The 15,858-nt window shown below is 38.3% G+C and overlaps 2 protein-coding genes across 2 annotated transcripts; both read right to left on the bottom strand.

The window, feature by feature from the left end:
• Positions 1–1,156: 1,156 nt before the first annotated feature.
• On the bottom strand, positions 1,157–4,035 carry LOC148719422 (uncharacterized). Its single transcript, XM_088740547.1, has 4 exons — positions 3,861–4,035; positions 2,704–2,878; positions 2,164–2,279; positions 1,157–1,568 (listed from the first exon to the last, which is right to left on the bottom strand). The coding sequence occupies exons 1-4, from the start codon at positions 3,897–3,899 to the stop codon at positions 1,335–1,337; spliced, it is 564 nt and encodes a 187-aa protein (XP_088596673.1). The 5' UTR covers positions 3,900–4,035; the 3' UTR covers positions 1,157–1,334.
• A 1,767-nt stretch (positions 4,036–5,802) lies between these two features.
• Positions 5,803–9,094, bottom strand: LOC148719421 (uncharacterized). The gene is made up of 4 exons (XM_088740548.1): positions 8,934–9,094; positions 7,685–7,847; positions 7,074–7,189; positions 5,803–6,468 (listed from the first exon to the last, which is right to left on the bottom strand). Exons 1-4 carry the CDS (start codon positions 8,970–8,972, stop codon positions 6,244–6,246), a joined length of 543 nt encoding a protein of 180 aa, XP_088596674.1. The 5' UTR covers positions 8,973–9,094; the 3' UTR covers positions 5,803–6,243.
• Positions 9,095–15,858: the final 6,764 nt, after the last annotated feature.

The raw sequence follows: 15,858 nt of genomic DNA, 5'->3' as shown, positions 1-15,858 counted from the left end.
CCAGGACCGTTAAATCGGAATTATAATTATGAATTGTTCAGTGTTTCGTCACAAAACAATTTCGCCAGAATATTTCTACTCGTTGTTACATGCAAATTTACCCTCAACACGAAGCAAAGCCCGAATGAGTTAAATAAATGAAACAAAAAAGTATAACAGAGATTGAACTAACAATGAACGAGGATAGACGCTGATCACTATCGAGATGATCTTGTAACATTTAGAATAAACTTTTGCAAATGCAGAAAATTTTGACAAGGACTGTCGGAATGCCATAATGAAAGAAGAACACGAACAAGAACAAGAAGTGACAAGAAGAAGAAGAAGTAGTAGAAGAAAATAATAATAATAAGCTACAATTTTATCCCAAGCATGACTCTTCTTGATCTGGTCTGTCCTTGTAATTTGAGCAGAAATTGTGTGCTATGATTAAATGATATTTTCTTTTCTGTTGTGAGAGCATAGGTCAATTGGACGTTTGTGATTCAATGTTGGAAAATAAACTTCAAATACTTCCCCGTTAAGTGCGAAGGTGATTGAAAACTCAAGAGGTACTGATGCTTTTCCAGCCGTTTAGCAATGTTGTGAACTCATCACCAAGTCTGCTTTGAGATCCAAATGAAACATTAATATTGAGATAATGTTTGAATTTTTTATTTTATTTCATTTTTGTTGTTGTTGTTGCATTTTTGGTAAATACTAGAGCTATGAGTCACGCAACTTTAATAAAAAAAATGGGAGTAGCGGGTATTATGCTCCATATATATTTGGTCTGCGAGATGGTAATGTTCCATGTCCTATTATCCTTTCTTGTAAAAGATCTACACGAGAGGCGGGAGAAGGGGGGAGGAAGTGGGGAATGAGGGAGGGGATGGTTGCATCAATCAGTGTTACAAAATCACCGTTAGTGCCCCTAGTTCTTGCAAATCATCAAAAAGTCACCCCAGTCTCTGTCACCGGTGTGTCTGGGTTAAAAAAAATTGTAGCCTCAGATGTCTACCATTCCCACAATTGGCGCACTAGTAAAATCGTAAACACTCTTGAAACTCAAAAATATCAAAGAGTGTTTATTCTTGTATCAATTGACTCACCTGCCCCCCACCCCCCTCCCTGTGACTCCCCCATTTCATCCTGTCCTTTCTCTTTAAGTGAAAAGTTAGACAAAATTCATTTTATTTTAATGATGCGTCAGCTTTACAATGATCAAAGCGGTTTCCATCTTAAAACTCTTCAGGCGACCTACACTTGTAAGATTATTTGTAACATTTCAGTATTCGCCATTTATCTAAGATAAGCCTCATTTATTAATGGAATGAAAGTTTACAATTAAGGCATTAATTGGGGTCTATCTTGAAGATACTTGCAAAGTTCTTGAAATCTACTTTAGTGGTCCTCATGGGAGCGCCTGTCTTGTCGAATCCAACCATTCGTTTATCGTCACGGTACGACTTCAAGTGAAACAGCGATGTCCTATCTGACATTGGTATCTTGTAGAACAGAATGTCCCACTCGGGATTTATGGCCTCCAAGTTATGTAACTCTTTTAAAGGTTTCTCTGAAGGAAGAGTCTATCAGAGGAGAGAGTACATTAAGTAAATAATTAAAGCAGCCAATTATGCTCAAGAAGGGTTCAAGGCTTAGATTCTCATCTAGAATTTAGATTTTCATCTAGAATAGAATGAATATATCATTTTGTTCGTGCCATTTACAGGCACTCCGTCACTCAATCTGTGTTGTACCATGCATAAGCGATAGATCTAGATAATCTATTGAAATTGCGAAGAGAGTTTAAAATGTTAATCTCTTCCTGGCACTTGAAGGGTTGACACTTACAAGCAAAACAGATGATAATTCTGACTCGTAAGTTTTATCTTTCTCTTTTTCAATTAAAAAGTTGAAACTGTAGAAAAAAAAAAACGGTGATTCGTCGTATTTGTGGCGAAGTATAAGCGTTTGTCTTAACAATGTAGTCCTTTGATAGGCGACTGGAAAACCGACACCTTATACATCGCTTGAAGAGGACTCGCGGTCTGCTGTCAAAAATGGAAGGGACTACATCGAGAGGCAAACGATTATATTTGATTACAAAGTTTAAAAGTTTATTCATCAGTGGCCCGTAGCAAAGGTTTTTTTCTTACCAAGTGAGATCGTTTAGACACATACCTTTACAATGACAGCGTCATTTTCTGTATCTATCGCCACAACTTTCTGAGTGTTTATGTGCTCCAATATAACAATTTGATGCCCGTCCGATTCTATCATGTGGATTGTAAATCCAGCTGTAAAAAAGTATAGAGAGCCATCATGACAGCTGAAACATGAATCGAACAATAGTTGGCGGATCACAGGTTCCTGCCGCAGTGCGGCTTTGACTCAAAAAGGTTAGGGACCCAAGAACACGTCGCTTTCAATAGTGTAATATACGGATAAATCTGACGATGATAAAAACAATATCACTGATAACAGTAATGAAAACAATGATACCGTTTTATTCTCCGCTAACAATAAGTTGATTAAAAACATGCAATGTATCAATAAAGGAAACTTTTTTAGGTCACTGAAGAAAAGATAAACTGTTACTTGTCAACTCTTTTTTAAAACAGCCCTGTAATTTCCCACGGGAATGTTTTCGCAGACCGAAGGATCCTGGGGTCGCTATTTTTGACGAGTAATCCTCTTAAAACCTTTTTTTCTTTTACTCACTAGCATCATTTTCCTTTGCCGCATCCGTTCTCAAGGATCCGTTTCCATCAATATACAAGTAGTGTCCTGCTACAAGGCCCCCTTGATTCATCGAATAAAGCCTGAACGGGTGTTGGGCGTCGCCATGTCTGTTCCATTTATCGTTACTACCATCTATGACTGTAGCAGTGCCTTCCTGCAACAATGGACATCGTAAATGGGAAAAAATACGATGGAAAATAGACAACATATTATGGACAATGGAACATAACCCTTGGATAAAAGGCAAGTGGAATGCTATGTTTAACAGGTGAGCTGTCGCATACCGGACTGTGACAAGGAAAGCAATCACTATAGAATTAACGAGGTAAGTTTCTAAAGAAGCTGTCGGGTGCTGTGTCGATGAGTTAGTAATGTAAATTCAAAGTCATAGAAAAGAGCTCTTAAAGATGACGTATCTCGCGTTAGCCCAACGTCAGAGCGAAGGGCATGCGACACTCTAACAAAGGGGTAATGCTCGATAAAACCAAATTATTTTGGTTACCAGTTAGTTTAGATTTGAGCGTGAAGGTAAAAGTAGTCCTGAGAAGAACTGTCGATACACAAACTTAATTTACTATGGAGTCCATGATTTACAGAGAACAGGCCATATTGCATATCAGGAGCAATCAATTCATCAATAAGACCGTATTATTTTCTATAAAAAGCTATAAACTATAAAGATTTTAGTAATTCTCAGTTGAATGCTCTCAAAGATTCGTAAACAAGGCGCGATAGTAACTTTCGGTTTTACATATTGGTCCGTATTAAAATTTGATTCTGTTTCATAACCAAAAGAAAACTCCACCTGCTTTGAATTTGATCTGACTCGGAAATGCATGAGATGAACAGACTCATTTCATACTTTTCTTAACGACCTAGATTGTATAAAAGTTGAAAACCATTCAGATTCGAGAGAATTATTCGAGCTTACAGCTATTTATTTGGAATAACCTATTGATTCTTTTTTATCTTTTTTTCTTGTTTGAAGTCTTAAAAAATATATTTCAGGAGTGATTTTTACTAAAGAAAAGTCAAGACCATGTGAATATTTGTTTCTGAAATCTCGCGGCCGTACTAATGAATAATCTCGGTGTACGGATAAAGCGGACATATACACAAAGATTAACACTCTTTACCTCTTTCAAAGCGTCCAATGATCTGTCTTCAATCGACATTGTGATGAGTGACCTCTTCGCGACAAATGTGGTGTACTTCTCCAAACTCTAAAAAATTGCTGCGCGACAAAGTTATATCTATGACTGTAACATCTCTATTCATATCTTATCCGCCTTCTGAAAGTGAAATAAGGTGCATTTCGTGAAAACATCTTTTTAGTCTCAGATAACCTGACCTCACGAAAACGAAAATCTCGACATCATCGCTAATTTAGCACAAGTTACGTGGTATAAAATTTAGCCGCTTTATTCTTAAATATAAGAGTGACGAATAGAGAATTTCTCTTTGCAAAATGAAGATATTTTCAGTTAGACGGATGGTTAGAAAAAGGAACTATATTAGCTTAGGGACAAATTCTCAGAACGTATGTTGTACGAGATGTATAACAGACAGTAAGGACAGTTGATACTGTTATCTTGAGTGTGATTGGGAGAAAATAGATCACAACAAACGTCTTTTTATTTTCTTAACATAGCCTGCGACCTTTGGAAGTTGTTGCGGCTCGTTTGATATAAGGGCAACCTCCTTAGATTGAAAAATGATGAGAAAGGCGAGTACTGGGCCAGTGACTGAGTCGTTTGTTAGAAATCCTGAGATTTGACAATTAGATCTGGATTTTAAATCATCTTCATATCATTTTCAAAACTTAGTGTCAAAACTCATTCCCTCTCGACTTAAAACGAAAACAGTTACCACGAAGATAGCAGTATCAGAGTCGTTTTCCAGTTAAGTTTTCTGACGCGTACTTTTGCTTAATGGCTTTTTTTTTTACGATGACATTGTCGTAATGAAGTTTCGTTTTTAAATACTGGGGAATCGCAAAAATGTGCATGATGCGATGGAAAAGCGATCGGAATGGATGAGGCAGAGCGAAGGAACCTGATTTGTGTCTCTTGCATGAGATCACATGGCATGACATTTTTTTGATGTGACGTAAACAAAATTAGGCGTTATATTCCATAGCCTAGGCAGAACACAAAAGAGGAACTTTAAAGGATACCCCACTTTAATTCAATTCATTCCTTTCTCTGTTCAGTATTGTAGAATTATGAAAGACACCGTGAAACTCGAATTCGTTCACAGTTAGGGGAGCTCAAAGGCAAAGGAATAGAGGATGCAATTGGGATACGCTTTTCTAGTACAGCGGTGTACTGTTATCTAAATGGTAGCGTGTCAAGTAATTTGTCACGAAAATTAGCTATTACGTAACCTTGACCGAAATTAGATTGGGCGTCTCTTACCATCACCTAAGCTGCTATCATTTAATTTTCTATGGCAACTGCCTCCTACGGAGCCGAAGACATAATGTTGTCCTGTTGAGTGACTGAATGACTGAAAGGCTCTACAATTGTTTCAATCCTATCTTGAAAATCGATTGCAATATGTCTGCATCAATGGTCCTAGCCTAATTCCTCTTCCACGGATGTAACTTGTGGTGTTCCACAGGGATCTGTTTTGAGACTGCTCCTTTACCTGTTATATACTGCACCATTGGGTGACATAATATGTCAACATGGAATGGAGTTTCATTTCTATGCAGACGATTCCCAGATTTATGAAAGATCTACACGAGAGGCGGGGTTGGGAGAGGAAGGGGGTAGTGGGGAGTGAGGGAGGGGTTAGTTGCAGCAATCAGTGTTACAAAATCACCGATAGTACCCTTAGTTCTCGCAACTCATCAAAAATTCACCCCAACCTCTGTCACCGGTGTCTGGGTTAAAAACAATTCTAGACTCAGATGTCTACCATTCCCACATTTGGCGCACTAGTAAAATCGTACAAACGCTTGAAACTCAGGAATATCAAAGAGTGTTTATTTTTATATCGACAGACTCACCTGCCCCCCACCCCCCTCCCTGTGGCTCCCCCATTTCATCCTGTCCTTTCTCTTCAGGTGAAAAGTCAGATAAATTTATTTTATTTTTATGATGTTTCAGCTTTACAAGGATCAAGGCGATTTCCATGTTAAAACTCTTTAAGCAACCTACACTTGTAAGGTTATTTGTAACAGTTTATTCGCCATTTATCAAAGATAAGTCTTATTGATTCATGGCAAGATAGTTTACAATAAGGTGTTTGGGCATTAATCGGGGTATATCTGGAAGATAATTTGGTTATATCAAATAAGTTGAAATTGTAAATTTGCCACCATAACGAGTTAAAAGTCTGACGTTTCGAGCGTTAGCCCTTCGTCAGAGCGAAGGGCTAACGCTCGAAACGTCAGTTGTTTAACTCATTACGGTGGCCAATTTACAATTTCAACTTAAGTTCAGTTGATATCACCAAATTAACTTGTTACCCCCACCGACGCAGCAACACAGTTTCTTTAGAAAGTTTCGCCCTTTATTCATGCATCTTGAAGAGATATTTATCTGCATCAACAGTCGTCGTCGTCACAATGGGATCGTCTGCCTTCTTAAATCCAAACATTCCCGTATCGCCACAGTATGGCTTCAAGTGAAACAGCGCACTCTCCTTTCTCTGTATCTTTTGGAACAGAATGTCCGGGTGTTTCTCTTTAACCATGGACCAGTTGTTTAACTGTTGTAAAGTCCCCTGAGAAATTACCTATCACAAGAGAGAGTACATTAAGTACAAAATCAAAGCAGCCAAATCCCTCACAAATTATGTTCAAGAAAGGTCCAAGGCTTAGATTCTCATCTAGAATTTAGATTCTTATCTAGAGTAGGATGCCGGAGTGATATAATTTTGTTCGTGTCATTTACAGTCACTCCGTAACTCAATCTGTGTTGTACTATGCATAAGCGATAGATCTAGATAATGTATTGAAATTGCGAGGAGAGTTTAAAATGTTAAACTCCTCCTGGCACTTGAAAGATTGACACGTACAAACAAAACAGATGATGATTCTGACTCGTGGGTTTTATCTTTCTCTTTTTCAATTAAAAAGTTGAAACTATTGAAAAAATGGTGATTCGTCGTATTTGTGGCTAAGTATAATCGTTTGTCTTACAATGTAGTCGTTTGATAGGCGACTGGAAAGGCGTCACCTGATAAATCGCTTGAAGAAGACTCGCGGTCTGCTGTCAAAAATGAAAGGGACTACATCGAGAGGCAAACGATTATATTTCATTACAAAGTTTAAAAGCTTATCGATCAATGGCCCGTAGAGGAGGACTTTTCTTGCCAAGCGAGATCGTTTAGTCACATACCTTCGTGATGAAATTTTTTGTGTTTGCATCTATGGCCACAACCTTTGTCATGTAGGGCTGCAATATAACAAATTGAAGACCTTCGTTGTTGTCTATGATGTGGACTGTAAATCTAGCTGCAAAATAAGCATAGAGAGTCGTCATGACAACCGAAACATGAATCGAACAATAGTTGGCGGATCACAAGTTACTGCCACAGTGCGGCATTGGACTCAAAAAAGTTAGGGACCCAAGAACACGCCACTTTCAATAGTATATTATACGGATAAACCTGACGATAATAAAAACAATATTAATGATAGTAGTAATAATAATAATGATAATAATGACAACAATACTATTGAAGGAAAAATGAAATTAACAATAACAAAAGGGTTAATGAAAGCAATGAGCGTTTTATTCTGCACTAACATATAAGTTGATCAAAAACATGCAATATATCAATAAGGAAAAAATTTTTGGACACTGAAAAATAAATAAACCGTTACTTGTCAACTCTTTTTTTCAAATAGCTCTTTAAATTCCCACGGGAATGTTTTCGCAAACCGAAGGATCATGGTGACGCTATTTTTGACGAGTAATTCTCTTAAAACCATTTTTTCTTTACTCACTATCATGATCGCTATTGTCTTTGTCCCCATCTGCCCTCAAGGATCCATTGCTATCAATACGCAAGTAGCCCTCCCCCGCCCTACTCATCGAATGAAGCAGAACCGGGCGTGCTGGTCTGTTCCATCCATGATCACTACCATCTATGACTGTAGCAGTGCCTTCCTGCAACAATGGATATTGGAAATGGAAAAAAGGCGATGGACAATAGGCAATATACTATGGACAATGGAACATAACCCTTCGTTAAAAGGCAAGTGAAATGCCATATCATTCAAAATGTGAGGTGTCGCATATCGCACTGTGACAAGGAAAGCTGAGCGATCACTATTTAATTAACGGAGTAAGTTTCTAAAGAAATTGTCGGGTACTGCGTCGGTAAGAAGTATAACAAGATCATTTGGTTTTATTAATTGAGTTACTAGTGTAAATTAGCCACAGAAAAGAGCTCTTAAAACTGACGTATCGAGCGTTAGCCCTACGTCACAGCGAAGGACAAACGACACTGTAACGAATGGGTAATGCTCATTGAAATGAAATTATTTTGCTTACCAGTTAGTTTACATTTTATCATGAGGTGAAAGTAGTCCTGAGAAGGACTGTTGATACACAAACTTAGTTTACTAAGGAGTTCATGATTTATACGGAGAACAGGCTATTTTACACATTAAAAGCAATCAATTCATCAATAAGACACTACTATTCCCTTTCCATAAAAAGCTATAAGCTATAAAGTTTTTAGTAATTCTCAGTTGAATTCTCTCAGAGATTCGTAAACAAGGCGCGGTCGTAACTTTTGGTTTTGCATCAGGTCCCTATTAAAATTTGATTCTGTTTCATAACAAAAGAAGACTCCACTAGGCCATCGAATCTTAAAAAACGAATGACTCCACCGGTAAATCCCAATGACCTGCTTTGAATTTGACTTGACTCGGAAATGCATGAGATGAACACAGACTCATCTGATACTTTTCTTAGCGACTTAGATTGTATGGAAGTTGAAAACTGTTCAGAGAGAATTATTTAAGCTTACAGCTATTATTTTTGTGGAATAACCTATCGATATTTTTGTCATCTTTTTTCTTGTTTGAATTCTTAAACTTAAAATGAAAAAAAAAATTTCAGAGGTAAGTTTTACTAAAGAAAAGTAAAGACTATGTAAATATTTGTTTCTGAAATCTTGCCCGAGCTAATGAATAATCTCGGCGTACGGATGAAGCGGACATTTACACAAATATTAACACTCTTTACCTCTTTCGAAGCGTCCAATGATCTGTCTTCAATCGACATTATGATGAGCGATTTCTTCACGACAAATGCGGTGTACTTCTCGAAACTCTCTGAAGAATTGCTCCGCGACAAAGTTATATCTATGACTGTAATATCTCTTTTTATATGTTACATACGCCTTCTGAAAATGAAATAAGGTGCATTTGGTGAAAACACCTCTGATAACCTCACGAAAATGAAAATCTTGATATCATCGCTAATTTAGCATAAGTTACGTGGTATAAAGTTTGGCCACTTCATTCTTAACTATAGGAGTGACCAACGGAGAATTTCTCTTTGCAAAATGAAGATATTTTCAGTTAGACAGGTGATGAGAAAAAGGAACTATATCAGCTTAGGGACAATGTTTGATTGAATATAAAATTCTCAGCACGTACATTGTACGAGATGTATAGCAGACAGTAGGGAGAGTTGATACTGTTATCTTGAGTGTGAATGGGAGAAAATAGGTCACAACAAAAGTCCTCGTTTTCTAAACGCAGCCTATGACCTTTGGAAGTCAGTTGTTGTGGCTCTTTTGATATAGGTACAACCTCCTTACATTAAAAATCGACGAGAAAGGCGAGTGCTGGACCAATGTCTGAGTCGTTTGTCAGAAATTCTGAGTCTTGGCAATTAGATCTGGATTTGAAATCATCTTCACATCATTGCCAAGACTTAGTTTCGAAACTCGTTCCCTCGAACGAAATCGAAAACAGTTACCATGAGGATAGCAATATGAGAGTCGATTTTTGAGTTTTGTTTTCTGAAGCGTATTTTTTCTTGAAGACCTTTTTGTTTACAATCAAATTATCATAATGAAGTTTCGTGTTTTAAATACTCAGGAATCGCAAAAATATGCATGACGCGAGTGGAAAGCGAGCGCAATGCATGGATGAACAAAGAAACGGAACCTGATTTGTGTCTCTTGCATAAATTCATACCATTGACATTTTTCGAAGTGACAGAACCAAATTGGTTAAATCGTTGTATCCCATAGCCAAGATAGAACATAAAATAGGAACTTTAAAAGATACCCCACTTTCCTTCGGAGAACTAAAAGTAAAAGGGGTCCTCTGTCTCAACAAAACTGCTCTTTACATATTTTTTTCTCGAAATAAATCAGTTTAAGTCAAGAATGGTCGCTAATCATGTGATGTTTACAATATTCCTCATCTATTGGAACGATTTTAATACATTGTTTGAATCGTTTGTTTATTCCCAGACATTGAACCAGTCCAGAGGTGCTGTCATAAAACTTATGAATTTTGCAAAACTCGCTCTGGTCTAGCACCTTTGATTTACACTGTCGTCCAAGTCGATTGAGCGCCTGGCAATTCGGAACAGTACCTCTTTCTTCAGCAGGCTGACTTTTTCTGTACATTGCACATTTTTGGGAGTTCTTAACTCCTTTGAACAGCTTTTTTTTACGCTTTACTCGAACAAAGCTTTCTGAAGTCCTGGCCGGCTTCTGTCGAGCATAAGCGTTTTGTGTATTCCAAAGTTTCTCAGCCGATTTTCGCGCGTAAAGCTCTGATAATCTTCCGTTCTCTGTCTCTTTAAAGAACATTTCGCTCCGACGAAGGGCTAACGCTCGAAACGTCAGCTTTTATAATCGTAATGGTGGCCAATTTACCATTTCAACTTTGTTGATATAATCAAATTATTTCGTTACCCCCACGGACGCAGCTCCAAACAGTTTCTTTAGAAACTATCAGCCTTTATTCATTTTTAAAGAACTGGTTGACTTGGTTGAAAATCGGCTATATTTGTTACCCCTCTCAGCACATGTATTGGCTTCAGTTTCAAGCAGAGCTGACGAGTGGGTACTCATGTTTGAGGATCAGAACGAAAGTTAAAACAATCAGGCGTTGGAAGCAGACGACAAGAATAGACTGGATCTATTATTCCCATCAGCCCTCGTTATCAGAGCCCGCGTTATTTGAAGAAAATATGGCGGAATTGTGTGGGATAAAAGGAAAGCAAGTTTCCTGTGATGTTTGTGGGGCAACTTTGCCTTCACGTAAGGACAGCATTGTTTGTCATTTTTTGAAGGATACAGGATTTCTCCCTTCTTGTGTGGTTATAAAACCCAGCTGAAAAACATCAGAAAGTTTCGCACGAGTTTTGACGTGTTCACAGCGTTGTTATTAGTCTGTCACGCTTAACGGATCTGAATTTCCATTTATGTTAGCGTCCGTGTTAGATCAAGTCTTTTCTCTGCTCGTCAGCTGTGGAGCTTTTACCCTGGAAGTGAAATTCACGAAGTTCGGATCGCTCATCTCATGAACCTTTTACTCCTTGAAATCAGTATGCATATTCTCCATACTGTTCTCTAGATATTTCCTAAGCTGCTGGATAATTTGTTTAAGAATTAAGAGCTTGTTAAGCTGGTGACTATTTCCTTTATTCTTGTAACCTTGATGTTTGATTCATCAGTGGTGATATTGTAAAGCGAAATTTTATCTTAGTCGCTCCTATATAGTGCTCATCTGGGACGGATCCAGGATTTAGTGAAGGGAAGCTCGGAGAATTGTCCGAGGGCATGTTCTCCCGGGAGATTTGAAAATTAGGTCTTCGGAAACATGATTTCCAGCATTCAAGGGACAAATTAGGGGTTTCCACCGAACCACCCGAACCACCCGAACCACCCGAACCACCCGAACCACCCGAATCACCCGAACCACTTGAACCACCCGAACCACCCGAACCACCCGAATCACCCGAACCACCCGAACCACCCAAATCACCCGAACCATCCGAGCCACCCGAGCCACCCGAACCACCCGAACCACCCGAACCACCCGAACCACCCGAACCACCCGAACCACCCGAACCTCCCGAATCACCCGAACCTCCCGAACCACCCGAACCTCCCGAACCGCCCGAACCACCCCTGGATCTGCCTCAGGTCATAGTGTTAAGTTTCAATTCCATTCATAGAAGATTTTCACGTTATCATCTAAGCTCTGGTTAGTTTGCGTGAATGCAGGTCTGCATCTCCAGCTCGAGCAAAATTCGTCAAGCTTAATTATATTTCAAGTTTGATTCATGTCGTTCCCTTATGTTAAGAAATGCTGAATCAAAAAGATCAGTATTTGATAGGGAATATCAAGCAACTTTTTTTATGCTCATCGGGTTTTCATTACTTCACTTATTTTTCTACTGTCATAGCTTCGCTTCTCGCAACAGGAACCAGTATTGACAGGGCACCTGCCAAAGGGTTCCAGGACCGCTAAATCGGAATTATGAGTTTTTCAGTGTTTTCTGTTAAAAAGGAATTTCGTCAGAATATTTTTACTCGTTGTCACGTGTAAATTTACCTTCAACTGACACGAAGCAAAGCACGAATGAGTTCAATGACCCAGAAAAATAGATCTGAGATTAAACCGAAAAATGAATAAGGATAGACGCTGATCACTATCGAGATGATCTTGTGACTTTTAGGATAAACTTTTGCAGATGGACAAAATTTTAATGAGGTCCTTTTAAAAACCCACCTGACATGGACTGAATGCCATAATGAAAGAAGAAGAAGAAGAAGAAGAAGAAGAAGAAGAAGAAGAAGAAGCACCTCCCACAATTTTATCCCAAACAGGACCTTCCTTGATCTGTTCTGTCCTTGCGGTTTGAGCAGAAATTGTGTGCGATGATTAAATGACATTTTCTATTATGTTGTGAAAGCATATGTCAACTGGACGTTTGTAATTCAATGTTGGAAAATAACATTGAAATGCCTCCCGGTTAAGTGCGAAAGTTATTGAAAACTCAAGAAGTACTGGTGCCTTTCCAGCCGTTTAGCAATGTTGTGAACTCATCACCCAGTCTGCCTCGAGATCCAAATGAAACATGAATATTGAGATAACGTTTGAGTTTTTTATTTTATTATTTTTTATTGTTGTTGTATTTTTGGCAAATACTAGAGCTATGAGTCACGCAATTTTAATTTAAAAAAAAAGGGGGAGTAGCGGGTATTATGTTCCATATTTCTTTGGTCTATGAGATGGTAAGGTTCCATGTCCTATTATCCTTTCTTGTGAATGGTCTATCCGAGAGGCGTGGGTGGGAGAGGGAGGGGGAAGTGGGGAGTGAGGGAGGGGGTGGTTGCAGCAATCAGTGTTACGAAGTCACCGATAGTAGCTCTAGTTCTCGCAATCCATAAAAGAGCCACTCCGACCTCTGTCACCCTTCTAGACTCAAATGTCTATAATTCTTACAATTGGCGCACTAGTAAAATCGTAAACATGCTTGAAACTCAAGAATATCAAAGAGTGTTGATTCCTACATCGTTTAACTCACCTGCCCCCCACCCCCTCATTTTATATATACCCCCACCCCCCCACCATTTCATTCTGTCCTTTCTCTTCAAGCAAAAGTTAAAAAATTCATCTTATTTTTCTGGTTCGTTAGCTTTAATAGGATTACAGCGGTTTCCATCTTAAAACTCTTTAGGCAACCTACACCTGTAAGGTACCTTGTAACAGTTTATTCGCCATTTATTTAAGATAAGTTTCATTGATTCATGGAAAGAAAGTTTACAATTAGGTGACAGGGTCTTAATTGGAGTGTATCCGGAAGTAACTTTCAGCTTTCGTGGGATCTACTTCAGTGGTCTTAATGGGAACGCCATTCTCATCAAATCGAACGAATCGCTGTTTATCAGGCAGGAATGACTTCAATTTAAACTACGGCCCCCCCTTCGACATCTTGTAAAACAGAAATTCCTGATGGCTTTTGGCGTCTTCCAAGTTATTTAACTTTCCTAAAGTCCCTGAAGGAAATTCCTATCAGAAGAGAGAGTGCATTAAGTAAAAAATTAAAGCAGCCAAGTCCCTTGCAAATTATGCTCAAGAAAGGTCCAAGGGTTATATTCTCGTCTAGAATTTAGATTCTCATCTAGAATAGAACGAAAGATATCATTTTGTTTGTGCCATTTACATTCACTCCGTAACTCAATCTGTGCTGTACCATGCATAAGCGATAGATCTAGATAATCTATTGAAATAGGAAGGAGAGTCTAAAATGAAGGGTTGACACGAACAAGCATAACAGATCATAATTCTGACTCGTAAGTTTTATCTTTCTCTTTTTCAATTAAAAAGTTGAAACTATAGGAAAAAAAAACGGTGATTCGTCGTATTTGTGGCGAAGTATAATCGTTTGTCTTAACAATGTAGTTCTTTGATAGGCGACTGGAAAGGCGTCACGTCACCCTATACATCGCTTGAAGAAGACTCACAATATGCTGTCAAAAATGGAAGGGACTACATCTAGAGTGAGATCGTTTAGTCACATACCTTGACAGTGAGAGTGTCATTTTCTTTATCTATTGCCACAACTTTCTCTTTCTCAGTTACTGTATTTATGAGCTCCAATATTACAATAACATCGTCGGCCGCTTGTATGATGTGGCCTGTAAGTCCAGCTGCAAAATAAGCATAGAGAGCCGTCATGACGACTGAAACATGAATCGAACAATAGTTGGCGGATCACAGGTTACTGCCACAGTGCGGCTTTGACTCAAAAAGGTTAGGGACCCAAGAACACGCCGCTTTCAATAGCGTTACGGCATTATACGGATAAACCTGATGATGATAAAAACAATATTAATAATGATAATAATGATAATAATAATAATAATAATAATAATAATAATAATAATGATAACCGCCTCCCGGTTTGCTCAACTGGTTAGAGCGCCGGATTGTGTTGTGCGGGAGGTCGAGGGTTCGAGCCCCGGCCGGACCAATACTCATGGTCTTAAAATAACTGAGGAGAATTTGCCACCTCTTTATAATATCAAGAAATGGATATATATTCTAGTCTTCTCGAATAAGGACGAATAAACCGTAGGCCCCGTCTCCTGCAAGGTTAGGGGTAGGAGACGTTAATTTCCCATGTACGAGATTACTGTGTGGTGGATGTCCTCCTCTGGGGTGGGATGGGTGGGTGTTACACAATACTCCATTTAAACCAGCTAAGTTGCTGAACTGGGCTACCCTGTATAAATATTCGTATATACGTACATACATACAATAATAATAATGATAATAATAATAACAATACTATCAAAGAAAAAATAAAATCAGTAATGACAAAAGTGATAATGAAAACAATGACACCCTTTTACTCTTCACTAACATATAAGTTGATTAAAAACATGCAATATATCAATAACGAAGACATTTTTAGGACACTGAAAAAAATATAAACCTTTACTTGTTAACTCTTTTTAAACAACTCTGTAAACTCCCACGGGATTGTTTTCGCAAACCGAAGGATCCTGAGGACGTTACTTTTGACGAGTAATCCTCTAAAACTCTTTTTTCTTTTACTTACTAGCTTCATTGTCTTTTGTCCCATCTGCTCTCAATACTATCAAAGAAAAATAAAGTTAACAGTGACAAAAGTGATAATGAAAACAATGACACCGTTTTATTCTGCACTAGCAATAAGTTGATTAAAAACATGCAATGTATCAATATATAAAATTTTTTTAGTATGCTGAAAAAAAGATAAACTGTTACTTGTCAACTCTTTTTTTTTAAACAACCTTGTAAATTCCCACGGGAATGTTTTCTCAAACCGAAGAATCCTGGGGACGCTATTTTTGCCGAGTAATCCTCTTAAAACCTTTTTTTCCTTTTACTCACCAGTTATTTCTTCTTTGCCATCTTTAATTTTCTTAGCATACAAGTAGTTTCCTGATACTGGGCCTTTGTCATTCACCGAATAAAGCCTCAACGGGCCTCGTCTGTTCCATTCATCATCACTACCATCTATGACTGTAGCAGTGCCTTCCTGCAACAATAGATATTGGAAATGGAAAAAAGGCGATGGACAATAGACAACATACTATGGACAAAGGAACATAACCCTTGGATAAAAGGCGAGTGGAATGCTATGT

The sequence above is a fragment of the Stylophora pistillata genome, chromosome 12, assembly GCF_964205215.1.
Source record: "Stylophora pistillata chromosome 12, jaStyPist1.2, whole genome shotgun sequence".
NCBI classification, from domain to species: domain Eukaryota; kingdom Metazoa; phylum Cnidaria; class Anthozoa; order Scleractinia; family Pocilloporidae; genus Stylophora; species Stylophora pistillata.
Note: the sequence above shows the minus strand (reverse complement) of the source record. Positions and strands in the feature narration are given on the sequence as shown.

Bases quoted from the DNA above. Each gene is read 5' to 3' on its own strand.
- LOC148719421 (XM_088740548.1), bottom strand. From the start codon at position 8,972: ATGTCGATTGAAGACAGATCATTGGACGCTTCGAAAGAG. The intron at 7,848-8,933 runs GTAAAGAGTGTT...CCATTGTTGCAG, and splicing joins CATTGGACGCTTCGAAAGAG to GAAGGCACTGCTACAGTCAT. The intron at 7,190-7,684 runs GTGAGTAAAGAA...CTTATTTTGCAG, and splicing joins AGACAATAGCGATCATGATA to CTAGATTTACAGTCCACATC.
- LOC148719422 (XM_088740547.1), bottom strand. From the start codon at position 3,899: ATGTCGATTGAAGACAGATCATTGGACGCTTTGAAAGAG. The intron at 2,879-3,860 runs GTAAAGAGTGTT...CCATTGTTGCAG, and splicing joins CATTGGACGCTTTGAAAGAG to GAAGGCACTGCTACAGTCAT. The intron at 2,280-2,703 runs GTGAGTAAAAGA...ACTTTTTTACAG, and splicing joins GGCAAAGGAAAATGATGCTA to CTGGATTTACAATCCACATG.